General features: G+C 40.2%; 1 protein-coding gene across 1 annotated transcript; it reads right to left on the reverse strand.

Annotated features, from left to right (window-relative positions):
* Positions 1-433: 433 nt before the first annotated feature.
* Positions 434-20,236, reverse strand: edc4 (enhancer of mRNA decapping 4). The gene is made up of 30 exons (XM_072434405.1): positions 20,037-20,236; positions 19,085-19,244; positions 18,899-19,010; positions 18,718-18,817; positions 18,449-18,635; positions 18,167-18,314; positions 17,984-18,088; positions 17,789-17,901; positions 17,630-17,713; positions 17,472-17,567; positions 17,040-17,139; positions 16,748-16,928; positions 16,556-16,622; positions 16,383-16,474; positions 16,111-16,274; positions 15,039-15,118; positions 14,833-14,962; positions 14,473-14,732; positions 13,852-14,082; positions 13,652-13,753; positions 12,792-12,935; positions 12,675-12,711; positions 12,387-12,534; positions 10,192-10,347; positions 9,867-9,982; positions 9,613-9,778; positions 8,323-8,509; positions 7,173-7,392; positions 6,272-6,435; positions 434-2,137 (listed from the first exon to the last, which is right to left on the reverse strand). Exons 1-30 carry the CDS (start codon positions 20,116-20,118, stop codon positions 1,954-1,956), a joined length of 4,116 nt encoding a protein of 1,371 aa, XP_072290506.1. The 5' UTR covers positions 20,119-20,236; the 3' UTR covers positions 434-1,953.
* Positions 20,237-20,920: the final 684 nt, after the last annotated feature.

The raw sequence follows: 20,920 nt of genomic DNA on the forward strand, positions 1-20,920 counted from the left end.
AGATTTCCTTTCATACGTTGAGGAAATAAACGGTTAAACATGGGCTCATTACTTCTGTTTGTTTGGCTCAAATACTGACATATTAATATTTTAGAACGTTTCAAAATCCCGGGCAATTTCCGACTTGTATCATCTTGCACAATTGTTGGGAACAGAAGAAAATTCTCCATTTATTGCGATGTGTTTTTGTCTTAGTAGAGGTTTAATTATCGGAAAAAGTCACATTAAACCCTAATTTGAAAGTTTAGCTCTTTTTTAAAATCAGCAGTTTTTGTAGTTTTTTGTTTTTACTTCAAATGATACACCCCATTACCGAATTGTGCATATCAATAACATTCACATCAAATTGACACGTTGCCCACCTCTAACAATCAGCACAGCAAGTGACACAATCAGGTTGAACTACATTCATGAAAAGACATAAGAATGAACTTTTTTTTTTTTTTATTCCAAAATGTTTAGGGTAAAACAAACTGTAAAAGATACAATAGGACACCATAGTTTCATGAAAAGAAAGGACGCAGTTTAAGCCACCGTTGTATTCTGTGCATGAGGTTGAAGATTTTCAGTGCCGCAACTGAGATCTAACTGTTCATTTCTTTTTAATGAGAAAACAGGCTGAAAGTTTAGAACGTAAAGGGAGATGTCTCTGCGGAACATGTTGGGGATCATAATCTAGGCAAATGAGACGTTACAATAAGGCACTTGGCTAGACAAATCCAATGAAACCGACTCAAACTTGACAAAAAGGGGGTCCATCAGCTCAAGTGGTCACCCTGTCCTTAAACTATGAGCTCTGCACAGGAGCTGTACATACATTATCTTACACAACATTAACAAATGTAATGCTTTTAAACTTAAAGAATTGCTTAGAAACTCGAATCTGTAGAAGCTGCAGGACCAGGAATGGTTTCTGAATCGAAAAAATTATAAGCAGTAGGCAAATACTCTGCAGTCCAACTACGTGCTGCCTCCTAGGGTCTATGATGCATAACTGCACATTTACTACCATAATCTGAAATAACCTGATAAAAAATATCACAACAGTAAGAAGTGTATATTTTAGTTTGAAACCTCCTAAAGAATACACGTCAAATACTAAATGTAGGTATTAAAAGAGCGCAACAGAAGAAAGCGCAGGATTCACTGGACAGAACTGTACACGGGACAGCCAACGCGCTGCACACTGGATCCAAGCATCGCAAACTGTAAAGGGGAATTCTGTTGCGGGGAAAGCCTCACCATGTTGTTATGGAGCTGTCCAGAAAGTGGCCTAATCTTTCTAATGGAAAACATATGTGCTCAGATTTTTTGCTATTAAACATTTGGACATTTCCTCGGTAAACAGGAGGTGTTGCCCGCTCAAGCCCATTAAGAAATAACTGAATCAAAACAACCACCAAGATAGCATTGGTTGTTGCATACTTCTGGTTGCTGGGGTGTAGTACAACTAGCTCCAGGTTGTTCATAAGAAGAAAAAATGCCAGCAATCTGGCATGACAAGATTCTAGATGGTGTGGACTTTCAAAAACAAAACACCAGCCTTCACAGACACAGCAACATTATAGGACAGGCCTTGCATCAGTCCCAGCCTAGAACAAGACCTGCATTATTTGCTAATGTGGAATGGCTCAGGCTGACATTCATATTGTCTAGTGTCTACGTACGTCAAAGTTCAAACATAATTAACCTTTTCTGTCTTCAAGGTAAATAAAAGAAAACCTTGCCTCCATTGAATCAGCAGCTGTATCTTGTAATCAGTTGATATGATAAAAAATGTAACCAAAAGACAAAAAGCTGTCAGAGGAAGATTCTTTCTGGTACCGCACTGTTCTTCATGCCACATGCATAAACTATTTCTCTTACTTAAGTTGAACACAAAGAAGCATGTAAAATGAGGGAGCTTGGAGCAGTTCCCCGGTGAACGCCAGTGTGACGTGTCCCGGACAGACACTAGTGGTTGACCAGGCCCTGCAGCATCATCATGAGGCGGCGCGCCCTCTTGCTCAGGGCGCTGTGGGGGTCCTGCTGCAGGTACGTGAAGAGTTTGGGACGTACTTGGGCCAGCACAGACGTCATGTGATCGCGGGTCAGAGGGTCGCTGTGGTCCAGATTCATCACAGCATCCTCCAGGTAACTGCAAACAGACCAAAGCGGGACGGAAAGGTCATTTAAAAGAAGACATGAAGAAGTTTAGTTTATTCTCCTACTCAATTATATAATCTATGACAACTGTGGATCATTTTATTTTTAGGACATTTAAAATCCGGTCAAAAATGTGGTGCAGACTATCACCTGCCCCCTTTGTTGAGATGACATTTTGTAAGTGTAAAGGGATGTGAGCAGTGTATTTTTCTATTACATGAGCGCAAATGGCTACAAAACGCTGCTGAATCCTAAGAGTAATGAGGTCTTGGTTACAGGAGAATGAAGATCACTGAAACATGCATGGAACAATCCAAATACTACTTTGAATGGAGAAATGAGAATCCCAAGGGAAAACATATTTAACATAACGTTTCCATTAAGAATCTAGGAGGGTTACGTATTTATAGATGTCAGCAAAGGAATAGACACAAATTTAGTGTAGTGATTATCATGGTTAAAATGATTAGCAATAATATCTTAGTTAGACAGTAGTAACACACATAAATATACACAAATATATGCACATATGCACACACAATCTGCAGAGTGATTCCAACGCATACCATCCTGTCATGCACAGCAGCACTCTTAAACTTGGCGGGCTCCATCTTTCAGTTCATTCTTATGCTATTGTCTGCCACTCACATCCAAACAAGTCACTTAGGACAATAAATCAATGAATTATTTATTAAAAGGATGGCCTATCCTTAACCAGGACTATGTCACAAGAGGAATACAGAAGATAGAAATGTGTAAATTGTTGTGTGCAGTATAAATTATGTACGCAGCAGGCCTAGTTCTGGATAAGCATAAAACAATATGAATGAGGAAGGGCATCCCAGGGAAAAGGCGAGCATATCACATGTTCAGTCCAGTACCTGGATACACAAGCTTTAGTCATGAGACAGCAGGTAGTCCAGAAGCTGGACTCAACCATACAGCTCCTCAATAAAATGGCTCTGAACACTTTGGAAGTCACGCTCTTTCATTTATTCCGGAGTAAAAAGCACCACAGGAACAACACGCACTCTTGATTAAGTGTCCCTGGCTTTGACTGCAGGGGACAAAGACACAGCCCAGTATGAATGTCAAGCGCTGTCCTTGATCACACTGCCGGCTGCTGGCCCCAATGTGACTGTAAACCTTGTGCTGTCACCACATCATGGCACAAATTGAGTTTTGCTACTGTCACCTGCGGCCTTCTATCACGCTCCTTCCTCACAGTGAATTTAACTCAACTGATCCCACCACACATCAGGAGAATAAGGCGTGTGCCTTCCCTTTCCTCATTCAACCCTCAAGATGATTCCAGGACTCTGCATACTATAACATCTACATGAATGATTACCATAGTACAAATCTAGAAAACTCACTAGAAAAGTATCTCCAAGAATAATGGTTCTGAGCCTGGGCACCATGTTTTCAGTTTAGAGGCATTTGGAATAAAAATACAAATAATCAAAGTGCTGTAATATTAATCATTACAATGCCAAAACAAATGGGGCGCTAAGGAAAAGTGTAGTGCGTCAGACTGATCCACAGCCGTATGTGTGTCCAGATGGTGCGGAGGCTCGGGGAGGGGGCACAGCCACACAGGCATTGACGGCACATCCAGACCTGAGCACAGCTGTAAAGGGACCAAGCTCCACTAAAAGGCTGATCATGGAGGAAAAGCCCCCAACACCAAGAGAGGACTGCTGAGACCAAACAGAAAAAGAAAACTTTGTCGTTTCATAAGTCACATTTTTAGCAGCAGTGTTATATGTTTACTAGCCTGAATACACAGAAGGGCATTTCAAAATAGTTACTGTTATTCTATTATAAGAAGCAAGACCACTTAAAAGTACTAAAGTCTTAAAAGCTAGTTCTCACAGTATATATTCCAAGCCTGGTCACCACCTTCACCAGGCCTGTTTATTTCAGTGGGAAGTGGACAAGCTCCTTCGCCATCTACCATTTCGAACAATTCAAACTCCTCTCACCTCAGATTAACAGCGTTTAGAGCTTCACGCAATAATTTTCCAAATTTCAGTGCAATCTATTTCTTCCTTGTGAGCAGCTATGTATTTTATACAGACTAACAAGACCTGTAGTCTGAACAGATGTGCAAGTATTGGCGTGCACTGCATTTTTTACACATCTCAACTGTAATTTAGGGACTAAACCATTTTTTAGTCATGAGACATTTTCCACTGGATGGCAAAACAAGCATTATTTGTTAAATTAGCCACAAACATATGGTAAGAACAGTGTTTAACAGGACTTTAAAACCAAAGCCCTATTCGGACGGGATTAGTTTTACCTGAGGACGTGAAACAGACGTTTTTTGTGTGCATTAGGACAGGATAAGCAATGTCGGGAATTTTCTTGTTTCTACGGACTTTATTCAAGTAATAGCGGACTGGTAAACACACTGAAATACGACAACCTTTTAATTAAATCATGTCGTTGGCATTTCTTTTATTTTACGGTTGTTTTTAGCGTTGACGACATGGTTGCGATCAGAACGACTCAAAACTTAAAATCATAATTACCCAAAGCTTGGCAGTATTGCCTTTGCTTGTATTTCCGAGTTACCTTGCCCGGAATTTGTTATGTGTTTTTTACTTTTTTATTGTAGTGTTTTTATTGTAAAATAAATCAACATTAAATTTACCGGCTAAAACCTAAGCATTTATCCAGGACTAAAACAAGCAAAGAACCTCAAAGTTTTGCTGAAATACAGTAGGTAAAATTAGGGAATATTTACAGATATTTTACAGACATGGAAGATTAGCATGGAACTAGAAACATAAGATAAGATATTCCTTTATTGTCCCACATGGGGAAATTTCATTGGTGCAACGCAGGTAGATACAGAGGTAGATACAGAAGAACAGATCACTTATAGGAAGTCTGAAAAACACTTTCAGTAGAAGATCTCCTATAAATAAATAAAAACTCCCATAGACAAATAAATAAATAAATAAATAAATACCATTGCATGTGATCCCGACAGTAATTGCACATGAATATGTGTCACGACAGCACATAGATTGCACATGAATTTCACAGTAATTGCACATACGACAGAATTGCACATCAGTATTAGGTTAGGTCAGTATTGCGACGGGATAACGTGACGATCTCCGGGTAAGACGACTGTTCTCCGCAGTTTCATGAGTTCCTCCTTTGTGGAAACGCGGTACGGCGCCGGAGCCGGGGGGCGGGGCCGGAGCCGGGGGCGGGGGCGGGGCCGGAGCCGGGGGGCGGGGCCGGAGCCAAAACACATCGCAACGACACGACGAAAACACTCAATCCAGCCGAATAAAGTCAAAACAAGTTAATTTAAAGCGATTCCAGTGCGTGTCCCGATCGTTCGTGAAGTTCCTCTTTCATATAAACGTGTATATAAACGTGTACCGACGACACGCCGAACTTTAGCGCGGCCGGAGGGCGCGGGGGGGGGGGGGGGGGGGGGCTGGTGGGCTCGCTCGGAGCTAGCTCACGTCACAACAACACAACGAACGCAACGAAAAACGCTCAAATCCAGCCGAAAAAAGTCAAAAACAGTTGAATTAAAAAACTATTCCAGCGCGTGTCCCTATCGTACAGTAAAATAGAAAAAATATACTAACTATATTTACAAAATATAGGAGATAAAGCACAATAAGTGTGAGAAAGAAGAGAGAGCGTTTACACCGGGCTGCCAGCTGTACCAGCGCCTTAAGTGAACTTTGTAATTATCACAATTTACCTGAGGTACCACGGTGAAACTATGTGTCGTGTGTGCATAGTTATGGTAATAATAAGCACAACAACTATAAATAAGCATGAGGCCACCAGCAGAAGTACATTCTTGCCTTGTAAGACGAAGTAGAACAACCAAATGTTTACTGATCTCATGTGCCTAGATTACATTTTTTTTATGTCTAAAAAAATAAACTTGTAACGTGACATTTCTTGTCTTCTACCCAGATATAAACATTACATTTTGAACTTCCTGGCAATAAATAATTACTTCACCAACACTGAGGCCGGTCATCACTATTGAATAGAAAAATCATTTTTGAGACGTACCTTTCCATAAAAGAAGTTAGCTGAAGATGAATGATAATTTTATATGGGGAGTGATATTCCTCACCTGATTTTAAGCTCAGAGCGGGTGGATAGGTTGGAGGAAAGCTGCTGGATGAGTGACAGCAGCACTGGTTGGCTGAGAGGACAGGGGTGCTGTCCAAACACCTGCTGGGAGTCTATGGTCTCACACACGTACAACACAAGGTTCAAGTCTGTGGCTGAGAGGGCCTAGGGAATAAACAACAATAATACTTGTTAATGCAAATTGACAGATCTTTTCTAGTTTCTCTCTCAATACCTAGTGGATTTAGTAGAAAATACAAACTTGAATCAAAATGTTTACTCCATGGTGTATTTGTAAGCTGCTCTAGCAATGGCAGATATAAGTTGCACCTTTTTTCATAGTTTTGGCCGGGGTTCGATAGATACTCAAGGGTGACTTAAATGTGATTTGTTATTTTCACACGGACAACCGCAAGAGGGCGCTCTAGGCTCTAAGCGACGCAGAAGAATCAGCACTTCCTCTACCTTTTTTGCGGAGTTGGCAGAGTTGTTTTGAAGTGACACAGAGGAAGAAGAATTCAATGTATTTTGTGATTTGGGGTGGTAATGATGCTTTGGTAAACTTGTTAACTATAGCATAAAGAACAAGCTATCTGAATAACTTAATATGCTACATTAACATACCAGACACAACAGTTCGTTGTCTGTGTGTCATGTAGTTGAAGGTGTTACATTAGCATATGTTCACCTATTCACCATGTTCTTTAATCTGTTATTTTAAATTGCATTTCAAGATTAAATGTCTGTTCTTGGTGTTTGATTTTATCAAATAAATGTCCCCAAAAAATGCGACTTATACTTCACGACATATAAATGTTTTTTTCTTCTCTATTATGCATTTTTTAGCTGGTGCGATTTATAGTCCGGAAAATTGGGGAAGTAAAAGATGTTGGATGTCGTACCTGCTGGAAGGCCTGGTTGAGCTGACCCTGCTGCAGGAGCTGGAGGATGTTGGCCTGCTGGGTCTGGTAGTCGAGGTGGGCCGTGGGGACGGGTGTGCCGGCTGCTGACCTCATCGCCTGCATGATGCTGGAGGTGACTACTGCCTGCTGCTCTTTCATTGCCAAGCTCACCTCTCCTTTAACAATCCTCTGCACATGGCTAAAAATAGACTCTTGCAAACTGTGGACAAAACGCAGGAGGGACACAAAAGAGGTTAGACTGAGGTTAGACACACTAACCGCCAGTCAGGTCAAAAGTGTCGCAGAGTGGATCACTAGAATTCATGTTTAAAAAAAAAAAAAAAAAAAAGGCCCAATCTTTCTGAAATTTTTAAATTAATAAAATAAACCTTTGAAATTCCAGCCTCTGAGCATAGTTTCTTTATTTAAGTCACCTTTATTCATTCTCTGCACAACATTGAGAGCTCGCTTTTACCCCTGGGGTGCCCGGACTTGACCAAGACTAAACCTGGAGGTCTGAACACAGATTGCACCGCAGTCCACGCTCACGTTACTGCTTAAAAAGTTTACATTTCATCCATAAACGAGGAGAGGCAACAGCAGAGCAATGGGAGCAGATGATCCTGAAGAGCACACCCACTGACTGCTGATGCATTACTCTTGGTGCCATGCCTCTGAGGCCCCGGTGATAGTAGTCACCCAGCATGGGGAATTTACAGGCAGAGATGTGCTGCGTGGACTCGGTGCGTTTTTCTTCACACCACTGTATGTTATTTACATTAAGGCCACATCTTCAAATGAGGTGAGCTTGCTTGATGGATTTACCCTGTGCTTATCATATTGTGTGAGCTTCTTTACTGCATAAAACAAATGAGAGGTTCTGACTCCGCGTGTCTCAAAGAAAGTGTCGCGAACGTTGCGCGGACACAAGCACGTTTGACAGGAGATAGTAATTTGATGCTTGCATTTGTACTCGTGACGGTGTGGAAATGCAGCGCAGAAATGCCAGTGCACTCTGTGGACTGTCAAGACTTGTCTGCGGTGCCTTTAATGTTTTTCTGCGCACAATCTGTCAATTTCGCATCGAGACATATCAAGACAAGTGTAAGATCCCTTAGTGTAGATAAAAGCACCAGCCTGGCATACATACTTTCCCATCAACATCTGGACCTGGTGTTGGACCTCTGCCCGGACGTTAGCAGTGATACTGTTGCTCAGCTGCTCAGTGGAGTTTTGGAAGCCGTCAATCATCTGCTGGAGCTGACCAATCATGGGGTCTCGTGCATCCTGTTCCCTTTGCTTACGGTTCTTCACATGAATTTCAAGTTGTTGAATGTCTGTTGAAAATGTTTTAAAATGGCAATTTTATGGCAATGGCAAAATATATATATATATATATATATATATATATATATATATATATATATATATATATATATATATATATATATATATATATATATATATATAAGTTAACGCGATATTATTATCGTCCGATGCAGAATTTGAGCGCGTGTACATTAGAAAGACAAACGCACCAGACGCGCGTTCTCTGCGCGCCGGACTCATGTCCGTAGAATACACTCCGCAGCAGACGTGCGTCCGACTCGTCCTGCACATGCTCAGTGGAGGAGTTGTGCAGTGACGCTTTTCTCGTGGTGTAAATGGATTTTAATGTTGGACCATGGCTTTGGTTTATTAACTTTACAAAGTCAGCTGCTAGGCGCCAGCCGAGGCAACCCGCCAGGGGCCCGCGTGAGCAGGTCCAGGCGGGCGCCGTAGCTGGGGAGATCCGCGAGAAGGGGCGCGCGTCTTGAAAACTGGCTTAGTGCAGAGGAGTAAAAAAACACCCAGTTTTAGGAATCTAAAACTTTTCTGGTTCTTTTCAACGCCCTGGCAGTGGCAATAAGCTTTAGTTTTGTGTTTGATAACATTGTTTAAGTTAAAATGTACACAAATGTATTTATTTTTATTTAACTGGTTAAGTGTTTGTTTGCACAACTAATGTTATGGCGCTTTAGTGTTAACTTCTAAGAATGTACAAACTGTACTGAAGTGTTTTCTGGTTATGCTGCTCCTAAAATGTGTTTTGAGTGTCTAATGTTTAATGAGATTACAATTTTTCTGACGTTACCTCCGAAGTGGCCTGTTCATCTTTAATGATTGTGGCTCAGGATTTTGTGGCAAGTGAATACTTCATATTTTATTTAACTGCTACTGAATAAAAATGCTGATGCACTGCACACTTCTTTTGAATTAATTTTGAACGTAAAATGCGATTAAGAATTTGAATCGTGGCCCAGCCCTAATTATAATTATTATTATTTTTTTTAATTATTATTATATTATATACATACATACATACATACACACAGGATTTGTATATAATTTTACACACACATACACTTTCTGCATTGCCTTCTGAGATGAAATCACTTACATTCTTGTGTGCCCTGTTTGAAACTGTCGTTAATCTGCTGAAACATCGATTGGCAGCCTCTCTCAAAAACAGGAAGCACAACAGTCTGGAAAGCATCTTTATAAGCAGCCTGTATAGGTCCCTGCATCGCCTCTGCTGCAGCTCGGCCAATCGCATCTGTTGTATTCTGGAAAATGGTTGAAATCAAACTTTTTATTGCAGAGGAAAGAAAGTGCCATTGAATATGAAGCACTGGCATTGTGCCTATGTCCTACCTTCGATTTGACCACTTTGGTGACATTGTCTTTTAGCGTGATCTCCACAGCGGTCAGTTTAGCAGCAATAGTGTTGTTCATTTGACTTGAAACAGGTTCCAGACTCTTGGAGATTGCTGCAGGGGGGGGGGAATATTTATCACACAGGGTTTGAGTAGAAAAACTATGCATTTAATATTCAATATCTAATCTGATTTTTACATGGTTCAGATGAGACAATTCAATTTTACACTGTTTACATACAAAAACTATGTAATAATTTATACATTTATAAAACTAGCATAAACACGTAAAAATGCACTAAACCAGTAGAGTTCTTTCATACTTTGTGGAACAGTTTTCTTCATCTCCTCTCGCAGTACACGGTCCATCCTGTTGGTCAGGGCAGAGGTCAGGGTTTGGCTGAGGTGTTGGCTCAGATGCTCCTGCATCTGCTGTTGTTGACTCTGACTTTCAACGAGCAGCCGCTCCAATCTGCGCTCTGAGGCCACTTACAGTTAAGGCATAAAAAATAGAGGGTTTGATAAACACCACTTTAGTTTGTTGTTTCTAGTTTTAAGGACTAAGGACATAGTCCTAATGTTGCAAATACTTTTGTTTTAATGTATTAAAATTAGATTAAATACAGGCTTATACATTTTGATATATTAGACGCACATCATATTAGGAATAGATGGAATTGTTAAGGATCAAAAAATGTTAAGATCTTATCCCTGAGAGAGATAGAGATATATATACACATACATACATACATACACACTAACTGGTTCCGCCGAATCGTGATTCAGGCAGGCAGTAACGACGCCCGTCGGAGACAATCAGAAGTGCTCAAATTACAAGTAGATGTTTTCAATGCTGAACTGTACAGCCGCTTTTCAGCATTCAACAGCTTATCTTATGGTGCGATTAAAAACAATGTAGTCTTCGCTGACAACTGGAGTGTGTTTTTGGGAAAGCCCCGGCTCATACGCAGGGATGGAATCCATGAGACTTCGGAGGGTACATCCTTATTAGTACGGAATTTGGAATATTGGTAAATTAGACCTATTTCAAATCAGCCATTTTCTCTAAAATCCTTCCAAGAGTTGAAATTAAACAGCTTGTTCGCCATCAGGACAATAACTTATTTGAAGTTTTCCGGTCGGGTTTCAGAGCCCACCACAGCACTGAAACGGCACTAGTTAAAGTAATACTTTATTAGCTGCTGATGATGAACTGGTCTCAATCCTGGTTCTGTTGGACCTCAGCGCAGCTTTGACATCATCGACCACAACATTCTACTGCAGAGGTTAGAATGTTAGATGTGATGTAGGAGTCGGCGGGACAGTCCTCAGCTGGTTTAAATCCTATTTGTCTGATAGGTACCAGTTTGTTCACGTAAACCAGAGCTCCTCACCTTGTTCTAAAGTAACTTACTGTGCCTCAGGGTTCAGTACTCAGTCCAATTCTGTTTACTCTTTATATGCTGCCGTTAGGTAACATTATCAGAAAGAATTGCATTCACTTCCATTGCTATGCAGATGACACACAGCTGTATTTATCAATGAAACACAAGAAGACCAATTAAGTAGAAAGACTTGTCATTTGTGTGAGGGATATAAAAACCTGGATGACACTTAACTATCTGTTTCTTAACCCTGAAAAAACCAAGGTCATTGTACCAGGCTTTTAAAGTCTACGAGATGCCTTATCTGAGCAGATAGTCACGCTAGACAGTGCGATTACATGCAAAGGAAAATAACGAATTATTGCTTTAATCCGATACAATCAGACATCTTTGTGAGCATGTACACCTTACTCCGATAGAAATCGGCATTCAAAATCTCCGATTGAGGCACCCAGATTATGCGATTGCATAACTAGACAAGTATTACCAGTCTGGCTGGCCCCTTATGGTCTTATGGTCAGGCCAGTTAGAAACACAAATAAAGACATAGTTTCCCAGCTACGCTGCCCTAGGAGAAACTATGCTGGGGGAAGTATGGCAGCTTGAGCACTCTCCTTGAGCACTTTTTCTATCAAACAATATCTAATATTTAATTTTACTTGCAATTTGTTCATTGCTTTTCCCACTTCCCCGCCGGGAGTGGAACAGGCACATTGATGACCAGTGGATCCAGATCCTCGTCAACTGCCTGTTGAAACGGTCTCTACTCCATATGGACAGTTCTTCATCTGCCTGGAAGAACTGGTTCTCCTCCTGAGTGGCTCCAGCTCCTCTGTCTATCTCGCGTCCGCCTGTCCGTCTGAGGGAGTCGGATCCGTCTTTCACTGTGGAACTCCTCCAGGTTTCTAGTTTTTGCCAAAGAGGTTTGGTATTTTTTCCTGGCCGAGAAGGAGGTAGGAGAGATATTGCAAAGTCCCTATGAACATTGTTTACAGTTTAACAATGTTCACTGTCACCCCTCGAGGCAACTGCTGTTGTAATTTTGGGCATTACAAAAATTAATTGAATTGATCAACCGTAGTCACCGTGGACTCATCACATATCAAACCTAAAAATATTACAGGGAAGGATACGTTCTTTTTCCTGGTAGCTGCTCAAAGCCTGCTCAACCTGAGACATAATAGAGCACTTCATGGTTTCAATCTGTCCACGAAGATCACTTAACTCCCTCTGCTGGTTGCGCAATAGCATCAACAACTCATCCTGCACCTCAGAATTCACCTGTTAAAAAAAGCAAGAGGTTTGTACTCTACATGTTCATTACCGTGTTAACAATATGTGTTTTACACATATTGTACAAACATAAAGTACAAACTCAGATTTAATGTCCCAACACAAATGATAAAACCAAATCTCCTTACCTGTCCTGGACTAAACTGCCGAAGCTGTGACGGTTCCCTGCAAATAAACAATGTTTTCAGTTAGTTAAATCTGTCACACAGATTATGCACTGGTCATTGGAACATTATCCCAATCACCTGTCTTCTTTCTTGTTTTTTCGTTTTAATTTAGGAGACCCCCGTGGTGAGCCTTTCCATTCCTTTGCCTGTTTTCTGTGAGATGAGCGTGATGCACAGTTCCCTGAAGATGATGCCAGACTGGCTACCTCATCATCAGGGTCACTACAGAAAACACATGTTTATTGAGAAATGGATTAAGGAATGCTGCTCAAAGTGTGGGGCACACCCATTTAGGGGGTTTGTGTGCACATTAACTGCAACTGTAGTGTTTTGACAACAGCCAAATGCCCAGCACCTACACTGGGTCAATCTCTAGAATATATATGAGCGTTACATATGAGATTACATATGAGCGTTAGGTGTTAATGGTCGGAATTTACGATTATTACAGCGACACACATGCATTTATTGGACTCAGCGCAGGTTTGTACATTCACTTCAAATAGTTTAAGTCCATCAAAGATAATGTTTTGCCAACAAACTTTCAAGCATATAAAATTTGCAGTTAAAAGGCAGAATAATAAAATCGACTTATAATCGGAATTTAAAATAAACTGATTGTGACACACTTTTATATAATATTTTTTTCACATAACTAAATATATATGGCACCTCCAACTTCCTTATACATCAGCCTTGTATCGCCTCCAAAATAAATGCAATCTATTTTTCACCCGAGTTTGTATTCCCTCTTTTCCAATAATCTCGTTCTGGTGATAATCCCCTTAGCTAAAGCATTCCGGAAGCCAAAGTGCGCTGGACCACTTTGGAAGCTACGACCACAGAGCACCCGCTTCGGACCCCTTAAGCCGGCCGCTCAGTTCACTTGAGACAGTGGAGACACTTTCGGACAATAAGTAACCCAGTGCTATACTGACCTCTGCTCTGTTCCAGGCTCCTGGCTATCATTTGGAGTGAGATGATAGGAGCGTCGATGGTAAGGTGAAGTTAGGTGTCCATCTGTGGATTCCTCCCTTGAACTGTAACAAGACATTAAGAATAAAACATAACCACACATTTGTTACTTTGTCAACTCTACATTAATAGCATGACTGATATTTTATGTATGATAGATTACCAGTCTACTATGCCATTGTCCCGAAGGCTGTTTCTGGTTTCTCTGGTAATATCAGGGGCAGCTGGCCACGGCGTGTGGCCCACAGTTCCTTCTGAGGCTCCAGAGCAGATACCAGGGTTCTCTTGAGATAAAGCAGTCTCTAGTAAAGATGGAGTGTGACTAAGTCTGTTTTCTGCCTCTGATGACCCACCAACAGAGCCCTCAGCACCTCCAAGTTCCAGAGGCAAAAAGCTGTTACAGAACACACACAAATGTTCATTAAAACAATGTTAAGTGTTAAAAGAGTGCAATAATAATGGGGTTGTTAAGAGATGTACAGTCTTATGTAAGATTAATATATTGGGATTCACTAGGAAAAATATTTTTTTACAATGCCTGAATGAAACGTTGGCACTCTGTTTAGATAAAACAGTGGCAACTTGAAAAGACCAAGTGACTTTCTGGAAAAGGTAAGCTAGATGCAGCTCTGCCAGAGCTGTGGAACAGAGCATTTTCAACCTCCAGTATGTGTGAATTATACAAAACACAACTCCAGGTTCATTATAACATAGATAAAATCTCAAAGACAGTGAAGCATAATCTGTAATCTTCCAGTGCCGTTTATTTGAACAAATTACACACCTGTTGGCGGCCCGTGGTGAGGTGAGCAGATGCAGCGCTGAGGCAGCAGAAGCCATGCTGTCTGTCTGCAGAGTTGAGAGAGGTAAAGAGTCCATTGTAGATACAAGTCCACGCTGAAGCGTCTGAGCGTCCTGAGACATGACAGTGGATGCAGACGAGATGACATCAGGGGAGCGGGCACGGGTAGGTGAGGCCAAGGGTGGGAGAAGAGGAGGGTCTAGGACCTGGGAGCCATCCACAACAAGTGAACCACTGGGAGGCTGTATACAATGGCAAAAATATGAGAAATTAGCCTTTTTTTTTTCTTTTTTTTTTAAAAGGAAAAAAAAAAGAGTGAAGACTAGATGGTCCATGCTCAACCTGAATGCCATCCAGTGCAGAAAGAAGCGCAGAGGCAGCTCTTGGACTGCTGCAGGATGTAGAAATGCCCAAGCTGCTGCAGTTGTTCTCCACTCTGTTAGGACTCTGGCTTACCAACTCATCCAATGCTCTATGAAAACATGATGACCCAAATAGTGATATACAGAGAACTCGGAGGTCAAAAGTTCTATGACAAAAGCAAGTACCTGTTGGTTGAGTCGGAATTGCTGCTTATAGCGGTTACAATTGTGAGACTGCTAGCACTACTACCAGGTGATGCTGGAACCTGTAAGGTTGTGAAAAAACATCAGGGGGTCCTCAAATAACACAGTGAAACATATTAAACAATTAGATTGACACCTTTTAAATGCAGATTTATATTTGTTTGCCTATCAAATTTGTATCTCGCTCTCTGTCCTAAAAATAAAATAATTATTCATAAGGTAACTTTATCACTTTGGTCTACTTTTTGTATTTGGGGGTAACTAGCGGTTGTTAATATGATGGGCTAAACAGAAAAACAAGTGGAGAACCACTGATCTAAACCATGGCTGTAGCTGGTATTCATTTAGCTATGAACAGCAGGCGCACACGGGCAAACGGCGCTTGCACGGTAATTTTTTTAAGTACTTTTTGCGGACAAAATTATTTGGACAGGGTGTTTTCAAATCCTATCTAAAAGCCTGGCCAGGTCTAGAAAGAGTTCTGGTCGTTCCAAACTCCTTCCATTTAAGGATTATGGAGGCCACTGTGCTCTTAGGAAGTTTGAGTGCTGCAGAAATTCGTCAGTAACCTTGGCCAGATCTGTGCCTTGCCACAGTTGTCTCTGAGCTCCTTGGGCAGTTCCTTGGATCTCAGGATTGTCATTTACTCTGACACTGAGCTTTAAGGTCTTTTATACACACACACAGGTGTGAGCCTTTCCTAATCTAGTCCAATCAGTTTAATTAAACACAGCTGGACTCCAGTGAAGGACTAGAACCTTCTCAAGAGGAGCAGGAGAAATGAACAGCATGTGAGTTACATATGAGTGTCACAGAAAAGTGTGAATACTTATGACCATGTCATATTTCAGTGTGTTTTTTTTTTATAAATTTGCAAAAATGTCTACATTTGTTTTTTCTTTCAAGATGGGGTAATGGGTGTGCATTAATGAGTAATAAAATTAACTTTTGATTTTAGCAAATGAAACTGATTTAACTGGTCTGAATACTCCAACTGTATAGAACACCAATTTCAACAAAAGGACAAAAGGAAGATTCCTTATGGTTTACCCACCGAAGTGCTTGGTGTCATAAAGGCATCAGGAGTCATGAGTTTGGCTCCTGAGTTTGTTAGAAAATCAGCTGGACTGGGAAGAGAAGAAATTTTCCTCAAATCAGTCTGGGAACCACTCCCCGAGTCTTTGTCCGAGCTCTGGTCTGTCAAATGGTCCGAAAACCCTGCAGTCAGGTTTAGGTTTAAAACATTGTATGCAATAAAAAAAATGCAAAAGAGGCATCAACTAGGTACTTTGGTGGTGTTGTGTTGTGTTGTGTTGTAAAACCTACCAAAGCCATCCTGAGAATCTGAATGTGGCAGGAAATCTACAGGACTAGAACACACATTTGGTTGAAATAATATTTGGACATCTTGTAGACTCCTGTACAATGGGAAAGAAATAAATATTAGTGAAAGAACAAATACAAAATTTTAAATAAAATATCTGAATTGTGACGCATACTTTGTGTGGACACAATAGAGTTTAATCTGGATTCCGGACTTTGATTCTGCAGGTCCTTGAGTGCCTTCTACAATGAAACACACCAAAGGAAATATTACAATTGAAAACAAAATGTTTACAGTTAAATTTTAACTAGGCAGCTTAATAAAATATGTATGTATAAAAAATATGTTCCATAGTGGCTCCACACACCAGTAGTCAAACTTTCGCCTTCTTCCTCTGCTGGCAGGACCTCAGTATGGCGGAAACGAGTCTGCAGCACATCTCTGACCCCAAAACTGAGTACGGGGTGAGTGAGGAGAAACTCAGACACAGCAGTAAAACTGGCCATTCCCTTCTCAAGGTCCTGCTGTAACTCCATCACATATAGAACCTAGCGAGACAAAGAGAAATAGGCAATAGCAAAAATAAGAGGCATTTCACAGTACAACAAACATGTCATCTGAGTAAATTATAAACTAAGCAATTTTTTCATTTAATTTACCTTTCGATGCACATCAGTGAGAATCAGATACTCGGCAGCGAGGTCTAGGCTCGCCTTTAGGCTTGGAAGTACAGTGGAGTTGTAGGGATCTGGGGAAAACCTAAAAATAATTGAATATGTAAGTATGTTTAAAAAAAAAAAAAGCTTTTGTCCCGTGCTGTGGACATTCAAAACGCAGCTAGAGTAGGAACGTGTGAGCTACAGAAATTAACTGATGTTTTATAATGCATCTCTTTTTACTACTGCTTTTATTTAAGTATTATGTTTTGATGTGTAGGGGAGTGGATGAATTTCTACCTCTGTAGACAATAAAATTATTCTATTCGAATACAGTCATCAATTGTTTCAATTCGTACACAAGTCTATATACAATGTTTATACAAACTGGCATTGGCCAACAACATTAATTTAAATATGAGGTAAATACAATACCTAATAGTCTGTAAACATGTCCAGGACACAGTGCACCACATCTTTAACTCCTGATTCTGATCCGCTCCAGTAATCAGAAAGCGCCAGAATGGAACCCTTTAAAATAAGCAGATAAGTTTACAAATGCTGCCTTTAATGACATTAATCTGCATACTTACTCTGGATCTTGTCTCTTGTGGTTGTCGCAGAACAAAAGACACGAGAGTGGCTGACCTCCATGAGGCCGTAATTCGTGGAGACATCTTAACAAAAGAACAGAGACAAATTAAGAGAAGTACATTTTAAAAGGAATTTATATAAACGCGGTTTACACTTACCTCGGCTTGTCCTGTGTACCTTCGATGTATATTTGCCAAAACTTGATATATCCATCATGACTGGCTGTTGCCAACACAGTTCCATCTGGGGAAAGTGCTCCTTCACTAACCCTCTGAAATCAATATTACATTTTGTATGCAACTATCTATACAAATGCAAATATCTTTGGTTGGCGTGAATAATGAGGATTGTACCCGAGTATGGCCATTCACTGTAATTAGGCCTTCACTAACATCTACTGCATCAATAGGCCATGTGCTGAAGTTAGCTCGTAGAACTTCCAGGTCCCATACCTCAGCCTGAAATTACATCTCTCAGAGGATTAGAATTGACGGACTATTCTTATTTTCCAACATTTTATGTCAAATAACACTTACCCCATCTTCATGTAGAAGTGCCAGTGTCTGACTGATGTCATCCAGGTTCTCTTCATTATCGTCCAAGATAAATGGGCACCAAATAAGTCGACGATGAGGATTCAATAGAGTTTCTTCTGGACGACGAATATGAACAATGACTTGGTCTCTTTTGGAAAGAAAGTTAAGGGGCAAAAAAACTCTCAAAAGAAATAATTTCAGATCAAGTTTATTTTATACCGAGTCCAATAATTGACAGAACACATATTTTGATAATCATTTGGTAGTAATCATGCAGGATACAGGATTTTGTCAGGTGAACTGGTGAGTTGCCAGACGACCAGATTACCAGCTTCATCGACACAGCCCAAAAGAGATGAGTCAAGGTGGGCAAAAGCCAGATCTGTGACTGCTCCAGTGAATCCTTTCAGCAATGCACGCTCAGTAGAACCGACACTCAAGACACGAATCATTGCTTGGTTGTTAGCGCCTAACATTAAATCAATGAATAATTGTAAATACTTACAAACACAACATTAAATCTAAGAAAGAAATTAATAATATCATCTTACCTTTAATAGCATAAGCCAAAAATGAATTTGAGACGGCAATAAGTCTTCCATAGTAATATTTGTGTTCCCAATCGTACTTTGCCACTGGCTGAATCTTCACCTGAATAGAAACACCAATTAGGCCAGGTCTAGTTAAGAAAAATGTAAATTCCCTAATGTTAATAGTTATACTGAAAGATACCTTGTTACTGCCACAAGCTTTGCTGTTGATGCTCGAGTCTTTACTCGCCACTATCTCCACATTGTTAGAAGTCATGGGCTTACAAGTAGACCCGTTATCACCAGAAAGAAAACTACAAAATAAATTGTATTGGATCAAAATCGATTATCAGAGATTTCCAACAGGTTATCAAAAAAGTAAGCTCACATTATCTGACTGTCCTTGGAGATGCTCATATCTTGGGAAAGGGGCCTGGATGATTCTGCCATGAAAGAGCGATCAACGCTTCCAAGAAGTCCTGCAGCTCCCAGTAATCCATTTAGTTCTCCATTAAAAGACTTCCTCTGTTCATCTGATGATTGGGCATCTGAGAACAAAGACAAAAAAGAAAAGAGAAAGACAAAAATAAATAATATGATTGACCTATTATTTTCAAATTTAATAAACGTTCTACTTATTGTTTTTATACAGCATGCTGTAGTTGTTGTAGAAATCAACCAATTAGACAAATACATTGCTCAATATTTTAAGTGCTTAGTTGAAAACTAGTATATTTAACGTTAGTAAGACGTTTTAAAAAGGTGTGCGTGTCAGACCAGAACCATAATATTCAGTAAACTTTAATTCATACACCCTGTGCGCACTGATTAATATTAGTGCAAAAAGGTCAAGAGTATTTGTCTGGATGGTATGATACAACAATAGTGTCATGGTTTAAGCTGTTTATCAAAATATAGCTCAGCTACCTTCCCAACGCTAAACGAATTGTGTATTGTACTAACTTAAAAAAAACTGTAGGAAGCAAAACTGTTGATGTAAAACCTAAAAAGAAATTGAAAGTAAAATGTAAGATTAAAGCTAGCGTTAAATCGTTACAGCAGCTACAAGCTAGGTGTACATACAACTACGCAGACACAGCTCCGACCTTATCTAAAAACAATTTTAATGCTTTCCATTGCAGTTATCAAAAACGTGTATAGTTAATATTGTAAAATTCATATCGAGTTATAATATACAATAGACAACGTTAACTGCATTGACACCAATGTAATGTCAGTCCACACGTTTGCTCTGCACCAACTTAGCGCGTTAGCTTTCCGTTAGCTTCTTGAGGGCCCCAGCGCAGCGGTTCATCCGCGGAGGTAACGACGTCACTCACCAGAGCCGGTGCGGTCAAGCTTGAGGATGTCCCGCAAATGCTGGGTTGCCCCCTCAATGTCAATATTTGAACTGGACGCCATGGGCGATGCAGGAGAGTGGGGTTAAAATAAAGGAGATGTTTGTGTGTTCTTGTATTTTCAGTTCACTGTAAAAGCTCACCCGGAGCAACCGTCTAAACTTCCGTTACGTCAGCAATTGTGTCCGACATTACACGTTCTTTCTTTGGTTCCTACCTACATTCATAATTTAAATGCCATCACCGAACTTCAGATTAATGCTCAGCGTGAAATATATATTTTTTTCATTTTGAAATCGGTGGTCGAGTGGTTATGGCACAGTACATGTATGCTAGGCTCGTGTGCATTATGTGTCCCGACTCAGTTTACTGTATGTCCTCCCTACTCTCTCATCCCCATTTCACACTTTCATTTCCTGTCTAATAAAGCCTACGGGCAAAAAAAATCTTGGTGCAAATGATATATATATATATATATATATATATATATATATATATATATATATATACCTGTGTCATTGATCTATTAAAATATCTCAATCAAGGCCTATCCATTAATATTAAGTTCCTTATAAGTTACTTATAACTTGTAATTTGTGTTATTCATGCACATAAAGTTGGTTTTATTATTAGTATCTTGTCCATATGGGGAAAGTAACAACTCAAGTGCACTAATTTTTAAGTTTCTAACTTACGATTCTGGCCATTCACAGAATGCACCAGACCACGGCCTCAATCTCTTAGCATATGATTGTGTAATTTGTGCAGCCAGGCACGAAGGAAGTACAGTGGGTGTGCAGTGAATCATGCCAGTCCCTGGTGGTATCCAGTTTTTCATACCTAAGACTCTTTCTGATGATTCAGAT

Source organism: Eucyclogobius newberryi, unplaced genomic scaffold (genome assembly GCF_026437365.1).
Source record: "Eucyclogobius newberryi isolate DKJ021-1_F unplaced genomic scaffold, fEucNew1.0.hap1 SCAF_7, whole genome shotgun sequence".
NCBI lineage: Eukaryota > Metazoa > Chordata > Actinopteri > Gobiiformes > Gobiidae > Eucyclogobius > Eucyclogobius newberryi.

Bases quoted from the DNA above. Each gene is read 5' to 3' on its own strand.
- edc4 (XM_072434405.1), bottom strand. From the start codon at position 20,118: ATGGCGTCCAGTTCAAATATTGACATTGAGGGGGCAACCCAGCATTTG. The intron at 17,714-17,788 runs GTAAGTGTAAAC...TCTTTTGTTAAG, and splicing joins GGTACACAGGACAAGCCGAG to ATGTCTCCACGAATTACGGC. The intron at 14,963-15,038 runs GTACTTGCTTTT...ATGTTTTCATAG, and splicing joins AATTCCGACTCAACCAACAG to AGCATTGGATGAGTTGGTAA.